Source organism: Dryobates pubescens, chromosome Z, assembly GCF_014839835.1.
Source record: "Dryobates pubescens isolate bDryPub1 chromosome Z, bDryPub1.pri, whole genome shotgun sequence".
In the NCBI taxonomy this organism is placed as follows: domain Eukaryota; kingdom Metazoa; phylum Chordata; class Aves; order Piciformes; family Picidae; genus Dryobates; species Dryobates pubescens.
Window position 1 is genome coordinate 38,260,417 of NC_071657.1, and position 14,072 is coordinate 38,274,488.

General features: G+C 46.1%; 1 protein-coding gene across 2 annotated transcripts in view; it reads left to right on the forward strand.

The window, feature by feature from the left end:
• Window positions 1–14,072, forward strand: part of LOC104305774 (PH and SEC7 domain-containing protein 3) — a 116,075-nt gene that overhangs the window by 44,877 nt on the left and 57,126 nt on the right. For both annotated transcript variants that reach the window (XM_054179039.1, XM_054179038.1), the window contains 3 exons: window positions 1,021–1,133; window positions 3,529–3,587; window positions 10,296–10,385. In XM_054179039.1, coding sequence (XP_054035014.1) covers window positions 1,021–1,133; window positions 3,529–3,587; window positions 10,296–10,385 — 262 coding nt within the window. The remainder of the gene's footprint in view (window positions 1–1,020; window positions 1,134–3,528; window positions 3,588–10,295; window positions 10,386–14,072) is intronic.

The following is a 14,072-nucleotide window of genomic DNA, read 5'->3' on the forward strand; positions in this document are numbered from 1 at the left end:
CCATGTCCTTCATATCTGGTGTTAGTTTCAGTCTCATGGGGTATTTTAAAATTGTGTATTAGGCATTCGCTCTGTATGCCATCTTGCATCTGACCCAAAAGGTTGGTGCTTCAGGCTTTTCTCAGCAGCATCCTGACAAATAAGCATAGGCTTGATAATTGCTGAGGTCATCTCTTGGCTTCAGAATGCAGGGATTTTGGGAGGTGCAGGGGTTCTTTGTATGTGAGGTCAGCTTATCTAGGAGGGAGATCAGTGGTGTGGTTAAGAGGTGGGATGGTTGAGTGTCAGATGAAGAGTAGAAGGTGTTTGTGTGTCCCACCTCTTTGCACAGGCTTGCTCACTATGTCTAACCAGTGTGCCCAGATATACAACAGCCCTGTGCTCCTATGAGCAGGGACCTTGGTGGGCCAGGTTGCTCCCTCTGCTGTTGAAGCTCACTGAGAGATATTGTGATTCTTCTGCCCTCGTCCCCAGATGTTTTCTGCAGGTTATGTAGTCATGCTTTCCTCTGCAAGGTGACTGCTTTTTTAGGTGACCCTCCGTAAGGGGGACTGCAATGAGTATGCACTGCATCTGCTTGACTTCACTGCCTGGACTAGCTCCTCTGATTTGAGTGGGAATACTATGAGTGTAAAGTTAAAAGGTGAAGGGGTAAGAAAAAATTGGAAAGGGACAGAGGATGCCCTTGATGCCTGTCATGCATAAACAACACCTGTTCCACTCCATTCCCGAAGAAAAGAAAAGTCTTAGAAATAAGAACATGTTTTTCAAATGTTTTAGTTGCTCATTGGTTTGTGTTTCTGTGGCTGAAACTAGCAGTAATTTAACTCCTCTTTCATTTACTACGATGTTGGGATTAACTGCATATGGTATAACAGCCTGTTTTCCTACAAAGGTTTCTTGGAACTGTTTGGTGTGCTGTTATGGACTTCTTCCTGCAAAGTGTGCTTTGCTCTGTGTGCAAAGGGCTCAAAAAGGGATTTATGACTTTAATTTCACCTTTTTCCACTTTTCTTTTAGGAGTTTCTTTAAAGCCTTTTCACTTGTTGGAGAAACTCAGGAAAGAGAGAGAGTTTTAATCCACTTCTCCAGCAGATACTACCAGTGCAACCCAAACACCATTTCTTCTCAAGGTAACTTTATTTCTGATATAAGGCCTTAGATTATCTTCCTCTTCTTTCATTCTGCTTTCAATAGCATCTATGGTGCATGCCTGGGAGCTGAAGGTGTTTAATTGCCCTGCCTGTGGTGAGCATTGAAAACCTCCGCATTCTCCACACATCATCATGGTAAGGCAGTGAAAAATAAGAATATGTATTTATCCATAATGAGGAAAGGTATTTAGGCCTCCTCAGTTGTAGCATCTCCAAATTTGAATGACTTCATCTGTGATTTCTGGTCTCTCTGACCTCCAGCGTTTGTGGCTACCTCTACAGTAGCTACATGCACATGGATGAGAATAGATCCCATCGCTTGTGGAAGAGAAGCTGTTTGCTTTCAATGCTCCATTCAGTGCCTGGGTCTCTGCATGAACTGACAGCAGGAATGCCAGTTCTTGCCAGTTGTGGGATTGACTTTCGGGTGCTGTGTTCAGACCCTGGCTAGCTAACATCAGTCAGACTGCTGCCTTCTTGCCAGTGTTTTCAGTCATTTTGGCAATGGATGGAAGAAACAAGGCAACACACAGATCAAACCTGAGGAAGTTGGTAATGGGGAGGAAAATAAACTGTGCACTGGCATAGCTTCTGCATTAAGCTGTCAGCATCAGCAGAAGCATGCAGCCCTGTCATTGCAACACGGGCTGATTATACACTGAGAAAGGGAGGAGGGAGGGAAAGAAAATAAGAACTGGCTAAGCTAAGACTTTAGTCTCAAGAGTGAGAAGGAGCTGCTATACTTGGAGGTACTTCCACACCTCCTTACCCCTTGCTTTTTGACCTGCTCTCATAGCAGTAAGGTCATATTTGTCCACTTTGTGCCAGTTCAGCTTTACTGGCTGGCATGCTGGGGAGGGTAAGAGGTGGCTGTAAGAGAGCATCAGCTTCCATGATATCATTGTCCTCTTCCTAATATCTTTCTCATGTCAAGACACACCACAGGTAGTCAAGTAGGTGTGTCATGTCCAGACTGAAATTATGTCTTGTATGTTGATGTGTCAGCCTTACTCTAGTCCTGGGTGCAAAAGGAACATTACCACTTCTGAGCCTGAGTAAGCATTTAGGTTATACTGAGTTCTGCAAACTTCTCCCAGAATTCAGCGTCATTTCCTGTCAGTGGTGGAGTGCTACACTGCAGAAATATGATGGTTGTTCCTTCCAATGGAAATCCAGGACTGCATTTGCCTGTCTTTTCCCTTTTTCCTTTTTCACCCTCTGGATGCATTTGTGGTTTGGAAATGAGAGTACTGGCTAGTCTAGAGAAATGCATAGACCTAAACTGAAGTACCACAGCCCCAGATTCAAGCTGCTTCAGCCTTACTGCTGCTAGTGGTAGTAATTCTCTCATTTCATGCTCTGTTATAGTTCAGCCACATTTCTTTGGTGCCGGGGCCTGTATAAACATTGTAAGAAAACATGGTCCTTAACTTGGAGAACATCTTTTTGTAATGACTTCAGCTAGCACAGAGTTGAGCCTGTGATAGTCACACCAAGTGTGACTTCACAGCACAGAGAGATCTGTGCATAGCCATTGCCTGGACTTGGCTACAAAGGTTTTTATGTACATCTGCCTATAGTGTATATGTGTCTTAAATGGCTCTGAGGGAAGGAAAGGTAGCACCATACATTAATGAGCAAGAGACTGGAGAAAATATTTTTCCTAATGTGTTCTTAACATCTAGAAACTGGCTAGAGGCATTTGGATTTTCAGAGGTACTGTCACCTTCATCTGGATTTATGCACAGCCAGTATACTTCTGGTTTTAAAAGAGGAGTCTGGAAAATGAAGACTATGAAATTGGTGTCCACTGTTGCAAATGACAATGTATGCTAACTTTCTTAAGTCTGCCACAGGGACTCCAGGACTGGAGCTAGGGCCAGTACTCCCTAAGTAATACAAAACCAATGCAGCTTAAATAGCTGACTGAATTCTTCAAAATTCTCTGTCTAATTGAGCCCTGAATGAGGAAGACACTAGAGGAGGAGGAAAATGGGCTGGTGTGCTGCAGACAAGAGTGGATGTATTTTACGCTTCCCTTTCTGTCCTGAAATAAATGAAGAAGGGGTTGATCCAGGCTGTGGTATTGATATTAGCAAGCAAAGAGTGACGGCATGGTTTCCTGTCCAGTTTACTTCATCCATGGGTGCTGCAAGATAGTTTTGACAGTCATTAAAAGATGAAAGAAAGGCTGTTCTTGCTTGGGAGCTGTGGGATGACCTCACTGTTCATTTATTTAATTATGTATATTTCTTGATAAAACAGATTCTCATTTAGGGAACAGACTCAATTAGACTATGAGGCACAGTTTCAGCTCTTTTTAAAGGCCCAGTTGTGGATTTATGTGTGACTCTGGTTATGTCTCTTTCTGCAGATGGAGTTCACTGTCTCACATGTGCCATGATGCTGCTGAACACAGACCTGCATGGCCATGTAAGTATGCACAGCTTTGTGTAGGCTGCTCCCATCAACACTCCTTGGATAGGGTGGTCTTCTGGCAGAAGAGTCCCTTTGCTAGTGGCCTGTTCCTAAAACACTGCTGCAGACAGCAAGCACTGGGATGGCTGTGCTCCCAGTCAATTGTTCTGAGCAGAGCTTTCCAGCATCTTGAATCAGTCTTGTGTAAGCTGGCATTGTACTTGGCTTTGCCAGAGTGTGTGAGGATTCTCCTTATCCTCAGGTGCCTGTCTTTCTGGTATGCTTCTTATCTTTCCCCAGTTACAGCATCTGTCTCTCTGGCCAGGAAGTTGTGGTTGAAACTGGATTTGGCTCTCCAGTGTGTGAAAACATTTGGGAAGGCAAAAGGGAGATGAAGAGGTGGTTAGAAGGTCACAAGGGGAAGGTGATATTTGCAGGCATCCAGTTGCAGGGAGGGAGATCTGGTAGAACCAGTTTCAGAGTTCTGCTCAATCAGGGTGATGACAGGTGTCCCCAAAAATGAGAGAGAAGAGAAACAGGCATCCTGAGTGGGAGCCCTGTGTTTCCCAGCTGCACACCTCTTCCCACTTCCTCCTCCAAAGAAACAGTATTCCAGTTTCAGTCCTCTTCATCATGCTGGTAGCAGGTGCCAGCAGGCTCAGAATGTGTATTTAGGCACCCATGGCGTAATATGCCTGCTATGCATGGTATTCCCGTGTTGACAGGAGGCTTCCTCTGCCCTGGGGTCAAGATGAAAAGAGGAAAGCAGAGGAAGACTGGCATGATAGCATGCAGAAGCAGTGGCTTCAGACAAGTAACTTGGGGCATTCCTCTGAGACCCTCCTCCACTGCACTACCAAGGGCTCTTTCAGGATTGCCCCAGTTGGGCACTTTTGCACAGTAAAGGTGGTAGCTTGGGCAGCAAGAGATGAAGGCATCCTGGATTTGTCTCCAAGGGTTCCTTGGTCCCTGTGGGCACAGCTCTGCAAAGGATGTCTGCTGTGCTTCCCCAGATGTTTTGATGTCTACCTCCTATTAACTGAATGCCTTTGTCTGAAAGTTGTATGAGTGGGAGGGGGGAGTTGCAAGGACTTTCCTTCTCTGAAGCATGAGCCTTTCCTGACTGAGGAGCATGTCAGTTGCCTGAGAAGGTGAGTAGAGGTACAAGAATGTGCCCTGGTGTACCTCTTGGATTACATTGATTTTCTTGTGCACACCTGAGACTGCTTGTGCTGGTATCCTGATCTCCAGAGTGATGAGCAGCCTGGACACCTGCTGCTCTCCATCCTGCCTGGCCTTGCAGTCCAGGGGGAGACGCCAAATAGTTGCTCACTGGGCTGACGGCATTTCCTGTCACTTCCTGCCATGCCTTAGTGGACCCTACTGTCTTTATTAGGTACTAGAGTAAGCAATCTGGCTCTGACCCATCATCACTGGTGAGGATTTGCAGCTGAAGCTGACCGGCTGCTGCAGTGTGTAACTTAGGAGGTTTATTGTAGCAGTATGAGCGTGTTACATGTGTGCAGCTGTACCATTTGTCAGACTTCTGCGTCTGTCTCCTTTCTCTCTCTCTCTCTCCTCTCTGGTCTTCCTCTTACTGCTTTCCATTTTTCCACACAGGTGGTAAGTTGGGCATTTTTGACTTGAAATGCAGCCCCTTCCAGATATATACTAATTGCCTGTTTTCTAACAAAGATAATGCTGTGAGCCATCCTATCCATGATTCTGCTAGAGACAGGAAGCAGATGAGTCATAGGACTTGTCTACAGTGAGCTCCGTTTGCTGCTGGCATACTGCTCATAAATGTGGACACTTTATTTCACAATAAGCTCAGCTGCTTGTAGGGCTGCAGTGCAGCTGCTCTGCCTTCAGTTCACACTTCCCCTTAACTCTTGTAGACGTACCTCTTAATTTATCCCTGTCTTGCTACATTTCACTCTTTTTGTAACTAAATCATTTTTGCTAGCTATGTCTTGAAGATGCTTGCTTGCTTCTGTGCAAGGATATCAGCATCCAGACTGTGATGCTAGAGACTTTAAGGATCTCTAGACTGCCAGGCACATCTTCTGGAACTTGTGTGACATTGTGTGGAGATGTTAGCTTTTAGTCTTGGAGCAAAACAGCCATTCCTCTGCAATGCTGGTTGCCTCAGTGGGTGAAATGAGCCACACTGCTGTTGCTTTTGGTTAGCATGGGGAAGTTGAAAACTGCAGGAGGGAAAACATTTACAAGTCATGAAGTTATAGAATCACAGTATGGTTTGGGTTTGAAGGAATCCTAAAGATCATATCTAGTTCCAATCTCCCTGGCATGGGCAGGGACACCTCCTACTAGACCAGGCTGCTCAACCTGGCTTTGAGCACTTCCAGTGTTGGATCCTCCACAACTTACCTGGGTAACCAATTTCAGTGCCTCACCACCCTCATGGGTGAAGAAGAAGCCTACTGGAAAACCTCCAGCCTGCATCCAAAACGGCAATTAAGAGCTGTGGTCTTCAAGCTTAGCACCCAGAGAGCCAGAGTTGCAGCCAGACCGTGTTGTCAGGAGCCTTCCTGATGCAGGAAGCAGTGCATGGTTCCAGAATAGAATAGAATAGAATAGAATTAACCAGGTTGGAAAAGACCTTTGAGATCATCAAGTCCAACCTATCATCCAACACCATCTAATCAACTAAACCATGGCACCAAGCAACCCATCAAGTCTCTTCCTAAACATTTCCAGTGGTGGTGACTCCACCACCTCCCTGGGCAGCACATTCCAATGGCCAATCACTCTTTCTGTGAAGAAGTTCTTCCTCACATCCAGCCTAAACCTCCCCATGCACAGCTTGAGACTGTGTCCTCTTGGTCTGGTGCTGGTTGCCTGGGAGAAGAGACCAAGCCCCACCTGGCTACAACCTCCCTTCAGGTAGTTGTAGACAGCAAGAAGCTCTCCCCGCAGCCTCCTCTTCTCCAGGCTAAGCAACCCCAGCTCCCTTAGTCTCTCCTCATAGAGCTTGTGCTCCAAACCCCTCACCAGCTTTGTTGCCCTTCTCTGGACACCTTCCAGCAACTCAACATCTTTCCTAAACTGAGGGGCCCAGAACTGGACACAGGACTCAAGGTGTGGCCTAACCAGTGCTGAGTACAGGGGCAGAATGACCTCCCTGTTCCTGCTGGCCACACTATTCCTGATCCAGGCCAGGAAGCCATTGGCCTTCTTCGCCACCTGGGCACACTGCTGGTTCATGTTCAGCCTACTATCAACCAGTACTTCCAGGTCCCTTTCTGCCTGGCTGCTCTCCAGCCACTCTGACCCCAGCCTGTAGCACTGCATGGGGTTGTTGTGGCCAGTGTGTAGAACCCTGCACTCAGATGTGTTAAATCTCATGCCCATCTGTCCAGCCTGTCAATGTCCCTCTGCAGAGCTCTCCTATCCTGTAACAGATCAAATCCTGCCCCCAGCTTGGTGTCATCTGCAAATTTACTGATGATGGACTCAATCCCCTCATCCAGATCATCATTAAAGATATTGGAAGAAGATGGGGCCCAGCACTGTTCCCTGGGGGACACCACTAGTGACTGGCTGCCAGCTGGATCTGGCACCATTCACCACCACTCTCTGGGCTCTGCCCTCCAGCCAGTTCCTAACCCAGCACGGAGTGCTGCTGTCCAAGCCACGGGCTGAGAGCTTGGCCAGGAGTTTGCTATGGGGAACAGTGTCAAAGGCCTTGCTGAAGTCCAGGTAGACTACATCCACAGCCCTCCCCACATCCACCAGTGGGGTCACCTGATCATAGAAGGAGATCAGGTTGGTGAGGCAGGACCTGCCCTTCCTAAATCCATGCTGGCTGGGCCTGATCCCTTGGCCATCCTGGAAGTGCTGTGTGATTGCACTCAAGATGATCTCTGTTCCATAATCTTGCCTGGCACTGAGGTCAGGCTGACAGGTCTGGAATTCCCTGTTTCTTCCATCTGGCCCTTCTTGTGGATGGGCACCACGTTGGCCAGCTTCCAGTCATCTGGGACCTCTCCAGTGAGTCAGAATTGTTGAAAGGTGATGGAGAGCAGCTTGGCCAGCTCGTCTGCCAGCTCTCTCAGCACCCTAGGATGGATCCCATCTGGTTCCATGGACTTGTGGGGATCCAGGCAGCTAAGGAGGTCTCTAACTACTTCCTCCTGGATCACAGGGGAACTATCCTGCTCCCTGACTCCATCTGCCAGCTCAGAAGGCCAGCTGTCTGGAAGACAACCTATCCTGCTATTAAAATTTGAGGCAAAGAAGGTGTTAAATACCTCTGCCTTTTCCTCATCTTTAGTTAATATGTTCCCCTTCATGTCCACCAAGAAGTGGAGGTTTTCCTTGCCCCTCCTCTTGCCATTAATATCTTTATAGAAGGATTTTCTGTTGTCCTTCACAGCAGTGGCCAGTCTAAGCTCTAAATGGGCTTTTGCCTCTCTAAGTTTTTTCCTGCATGACCTAGCAATATCCTTAACCTTCTCATGGATAACCTTACCTTCCTTCCAAAGATGATACACCCTCTTTTTTCCCCTTAATTAATTCAGAAGTTCATTGCCCATCCAGGCTGGCCGTCTGCCCCAGCAGCTCATCTTCCGGCACATTGGCACAGCCTGTTCCTGTGCTTTCAAGAGTTCTTTCTTGAAGCAGGTCCAGCCCTCCTGGACCCCTTTGTTTTTAAGGGCTGTTTCCCAAGGTACCTTCTGAGATAGTGCCTTGAGTAACTTGAAGTCTGCCCTCTGGAAGTCCAGAATGGAGGTTTTTTTGCTGCCTCTCTTAGCTTGACTGCATATGAAAAACTCAATTATCTCATGGTCACTGGACCCCAGATAGCATCCAACCACCACATCTCCCACCAGCCCTTCTCTGTTTGTAAAAAGAATGTCAATCAAAGCCTTACCCCTGGTAGGCTCACTCAGCAGCTGGGATAAGAAGCTGTCCACCATACACTCTCAGAACCTTCTAGACTGCCTCCTCTCTGCTGTATTAAGTTCCCAGCAGATATCAGGCACTTTAAAATCACCCATAAGAACAAGATCTGATGATCCTGAGACAGCCTCTAGCTGCCAATTCACAACTTCTTCATCCTGGTTGGGTGGTCTATAACAGATTCCAACCAGCATGTCAGCCTTGTTGGTCTTCCCTCTAATTTTCACCCACAGGCACTCAATCTGATCATCCTTGATCTCTAGTTCCATGGCATCTAGTGCCTCCCTGATGTACAGAGCCACCCCTCCACTCCCTCTCCTTTGCCTGTCTCTCCTGAAGAGCCTGTAGCCATCAATTACAGTGCTCCAGTCATGTGAGTCATCCCACTATGTTTCTGTGATGGCAACTACATCATAACTTTCCTGCTGCAACAAGGCTTCCAGCTCCTCTTGTTTGTTACCCATGCTGCGTGCATTAGTATACGTGCACTTCAGCTGGGCTGCTGGTTTCACCCCTGACTCCAGTTTATCACCCCCAGACTCCTGCCTGGGGGGGACTGGTTTCAGCCCCTTCCCCCTTCAAATCTAGTTTAAAGCCCTGTCAATGAGACCTGCCAACTCCCTTCCTAGAACCTTTTTCCCTTTGGGGCATAGGCCATTCTCATGTGCTAAGATCTTTCTCCTCCTCTGGGACAGATGTACTCCATCTGTTGCTAGCTGACCTGGTGCTAGAGAAAGTTTCTGCCTGTCTTCTTTCAGTTGTTCTATGCTTTTCATAGGTGGTGGGATGAGGCTCACAGGCAACATTTGCTGGTTTTCCATGTCTCCCTGCCTTCCGTGCCTTATGGAGGGGAGTTAAGGATGCGCAGTTCAAGCTGTCCTGCACCTGTAACATTGAATGGCTTGTATTACTGATTGGTGTCCTTCTTTGGGCTCTACTTCTGTGTTAGTCTGGCCTCTTGATTCTAATACAAATCACTGCTTGTGACCAAAACTCTTCCACTGTATTTCTTCAGTCATGGCATATCTTGATCATGGAGAAATCATCTTCACCCATTTCTCCTGACTGGCAGCAGTGGCATCTCCAAAGGTCTGTGGGGTCTTCACAGGGCCCCATTTCCCCCCTGCCTTTGCCTGTGTGTCATGGCTTGTCCCAGGCTGCCTCACTTTCATTAGACCTCTTTTTCACCAGCTCAGTGCTGTTGTTGCTGCCCACTTACAAGTTGCTGCCCACATGTGTGTCTCGGGCAACTTTCAGTCTGAGAACTAGCCAGGCAGAGAGAAAAGAGGGAAATCCTGTGGAAATGTCAAGGCAGCCTCGGTGTGTGAACAGAAAAGTCGGTGGCTGCTCCTGAATATCTTAGTGCAACTCAGGGCAATTGGAATGGAGCATTGGAAATTGTAAACAAAGGGTGTGGAAGTTGGCTGTTTCCTTATGCCCCACAGCAGGATCAAGTAGAGCTTTTCTGTTAGAGGCTGGTAAAACCTCTAGGGACATGAAAGTGTAAAGCACCATGCAGATACCAGGGAGCTTCATTATCACCCCTCCATTACCCTCCAGTATGTAGCTGGTTTTAGATGAATTTGGGGGACTTGGGGTCCAAATGCACCTTCCTTTTCCTAATTATTTTTACACAAGGATGTTTGTTTCTGAATAATCTTTGGAATGCATTCTTAGAGCTGCCTGCCTTGGGCTTAAATGAGAGCAGGGAGGAGCAATTAATCTGAGGTTGCTTTTTTACATAGTTTAGGAAAGCAGCATGAATATGATGCTGTGTTTCTTTACCACCCCTTCCAGAATATTGGGAAAAAGATGACCTGCCAGGAATTCATTGCTAACCTCCAGGGGATGAACGATGGCAAAGACTTCCCAAAGGGACTGTTGAAGGTAAGGAATGAAGAGCAGAACATGGTTTTCATTTTCAATTGAGAGATGGTTCAAAACAGAGCACCCTACTTGCAATTTCTGAATTGTTAGACATGACAAGCAATGGGCATGTTTCTCCTCCCATAGCACATGTAATGTATACAGTGTTCATTCTGTTGTTTTCCCTCTTGCCTTCACTTGGCTGTGATCAAGAGTCTATGCAACTTGGGAGAGGTGAGACTGAACTCCATAGGGCCAGCTCCAGAGTTGTGTCTTGTAAGCTCATGCCATCCCAAAGTTCTGTCTCCTTTTCAAAGCAAACAGAAGCAGCCAGTTGACATTACTGAATACATAAGGGCTAGTCCTGAGCTCTGCATATCTGGAAGGCGCGTATGTTTTTTCATCAAAGGAACTTTAAGGTTTTCACATTAGAGCATGAGATGTAATTTCAGATTAGAATGTGTTGTCTGGCACAGACTGCTTTGCTTCAGGTTTTGTTCATTAAGTTTGTGCCGGGACTTAAATCTGGAAAACAGCTAAAGAGGCTGAGCAGGACAAATCTTGTTTCATTGTCAATAGTAATGAGAATGTTTCATTTCTCCTTTGTCTGATTGCTGACAAGAAATGGTAATCAGTTTGAAGGAACAGAGGAGCACATACAATACAGCTCATAATTTTTATTTTTTTTTTGGTAATGGAAATAAAAATGAGTTGCTGCATCTGAGAGATGACCCAAGGCCTACCAAAGTACATTAGAAGAACTGCTGTGGGTTTTATGTCAGGCCTGTTTTGAGATGCAGCTGTACCCACATAGTTACAAGTTGCAGACTTTGTTTCCTAGTATTGATAGTTTCTTCATTTTCTCCAGCCTCTTCAGGAAGGTTCTTGTTTGGCCCTCAGTTCTTACTAAGGAGTTAGGAATATAAACTCAACCCCCTTGCTTTTAGATTTAAAGCCTTTATTTTTTACCTCTGGGTATAGAGTATTCATCTCTTAGCAGCAATGCTTAAGTTTGTTGGGTTTATTTTTTGTTTGGTTTTTTCCCTCCAAGGAATTTCATTTCTCAGTCTGCCATGGAGGCACGTGTTGAGATTAATTTGCAGGTTTATTACAGTCCTCACTGAATAAATAGGTCTCCAGACTGTGTTTAAATAACCTTCTGAGTGTACTGACGAGAGACTCACCTGGTAATCACCTGCTGTTTATTTTCCTGCTGGCAGAATTACCCAGTGGGGGCTGCATCTGGGTGTTTAGTGCTGATATTCCTCTGCTAAAGGCTGCCTGGCTCCTTGCTGGCCCACCAAAGCAAAGGCCTGTGCTCAGATTTTTTTGGGTGTAGCAGAAAGGAAGAAACCAAGAGACAGTGTCCCACCTTGTTTGACACTTTCTGCTGTTTTCTGCATGCTGCCCTGATGTCCTGGGGACCCAGCCTTGGTCTCTCATCTGGCATGTCTGAAGATTTGCTGATGATCCTCCCCTTGTCTTAATTTATCAAGTGGAGTGAGTGGCAGTAATTGTGCCTTTCAGTAGCTACATCACTGTGTAGCAGCCGCCCTGCCACTAGATACATGATTACAAAGACTTAGCAGAAATTAAATTTGCATTAGTCTCAATAAATTAAATTAAGAGAGCCCTGCTTCAGCACAGTGCCAAAGTGCATATGGCTTGCTGGTTCATTAGCAGTGTAGCCAGTGAGCTGGTGAAGTTTGCAAGCCATCGCTCCACATCCTTTCCCAGCCACCCGGGAGAGGAAGGACTGTTTCCACAGGGTGGCACTGTGCCCCTGTGGGAGTGAGTGCCTGAGCACCTATTGGCTGAGTAGTGCTGGTGAGGGAAGCATGGGGAAGCCAGTGGCTTTGAGAACAGAGAATTTTATTCTGGCTAGAGATGGACATGAACAATGATAATGTGGTCTTGCCCACCCTGTGTCTTTCTGTCTGTTCATTAACATGGGAAAGAATTTTCCTTTTTTCTATATGTCTACACAAAGATTCACCGCTTTTTCCTCCTCATTCTTTTTGTCAGATCTGAGGTTGCTTTTAAAGTTGGGACCCTTAAAGGCAGATATGCCAAACTGGGATTTAAAGTGTGGTTCTCCCCATGGGATCTGTTTGTAGTGTTCATATATTCAGTACGTTGCCAGACAGGCAGATATGTGTACCTTCCCTTTCATTCTGTCTTGGTTGCATTTTGACTGTCTTGTCACACATCCTGTTAATCTGCCATCAGATGCTAGTAAAGAGTAGACATGAAGACAGTAGCATGATTTCTGGTTATGTACTGTAATTGCATGCTTACTATGGAGTGGTAGTTTATACTTGCTGCAGGGCTCCTATATACCTTCATACTGGGGCATAGTTCTTGTGAATGAGAACCAGCATCTCAAGCTGTTGTTGTATTTGATGATCCTAGAGGTCTCTTCCAGCTGAAACAGTGCTATGATTCTGTGATTCTCTGGTGTAAATCAAGAGTATCTATCTCTGTGGGTCTGACTGATGTAGAAAGTCAGTCAGGTCTGTTAAAGGTAGATTGAGGTTATTGAAAGGGAAATTTTTCAAAAGCTGGAAACCTTTTTGAAACTCTTGTCCTTTGACTCTGAGCTTTCACACTCCAAGCAGACAAATAATTTTATATTGTATCAAGCTGTGATAAGGCAAGGTGATCTTGAATTTCAGCCTTGATCTTACACTTTTCTATAGCAAGGGTTCCTTTGTTCTGGAGAGCTGAAGACCTGGAAGGAGTGCCAAAGACCAAGTGTTATGACTGCCCATGTTCAAATTAGTGCAGTGGTACTCTGCTATGAATGGGCTCAGTGCTCGCTCCTAAGACTGATGATGAGTCACACAGTCGATAGCATTTACAGGTGGGGATGAGTGACAGATTTACCAGGACTGAGAGAGAACAAGGGATCCAGCTTCTTCACTCATCTCCTCACAGCAGATGTACCTGATGTCCCCAATTAGCTGCCACAGGTGCTGCTGCGGATCGTGAGGAAAGAGGTGGAGGGATGAACCACCACCATAAGCAACAGAGAGCTGAAGACATCAGAAACAACTTAGTCCCACCTATGGGTTGCTAGCCTAAGAGAATCACGGCCAGACTGCTGGTAGTTTATTTCTATAGGAAGGGGTCTCCCTGCTTGGAAGAGAAATGAAATCACTCTGATGCAATGTCAAGAACCTCGTGAGTACTGCATAGGAGCAATTTATCTGCAGCATGGTTCCTTCCTTCCTCCTGTGCTCACACCAGTTTTAATCTGGTGCAGTGATATACCATCTTTACTGATGATGCTCTGGGTTTGTATTATGTGATCATAGCCTTCTTCAAAGCTGGTCTCCTGAGATTGTCTGGAATAGGAAGGGGAGATTGGCTTGGAAAGAGCCTAATTTTGGCTATGCACACTTCCCTCCTTATTTCTCCCCCAAAATCAAGTTGTTTCCTGTTAAAATGTTTCTGGGGCAGCTGTTTCTTATCTGTTTGAAATGAAAGATCCGAAGGCCCCTTTCAGCTGCTAGGAGACAGCAGTGTCTAATCTGGCAGTATGAAAGTCAGGGAATGCAGGACAAAATCATTAATCCTTGTTTTAAGCAGTTGTTTGCAGAAGCTCACTTTCCTTTCACTCTCTGAAAAGCCACAAAGCCACAGTGACTGAAGGGAACACCCGGATTATTTTTGCTCCGCCCCCATCCTCATCCAGGACCTTCCTGC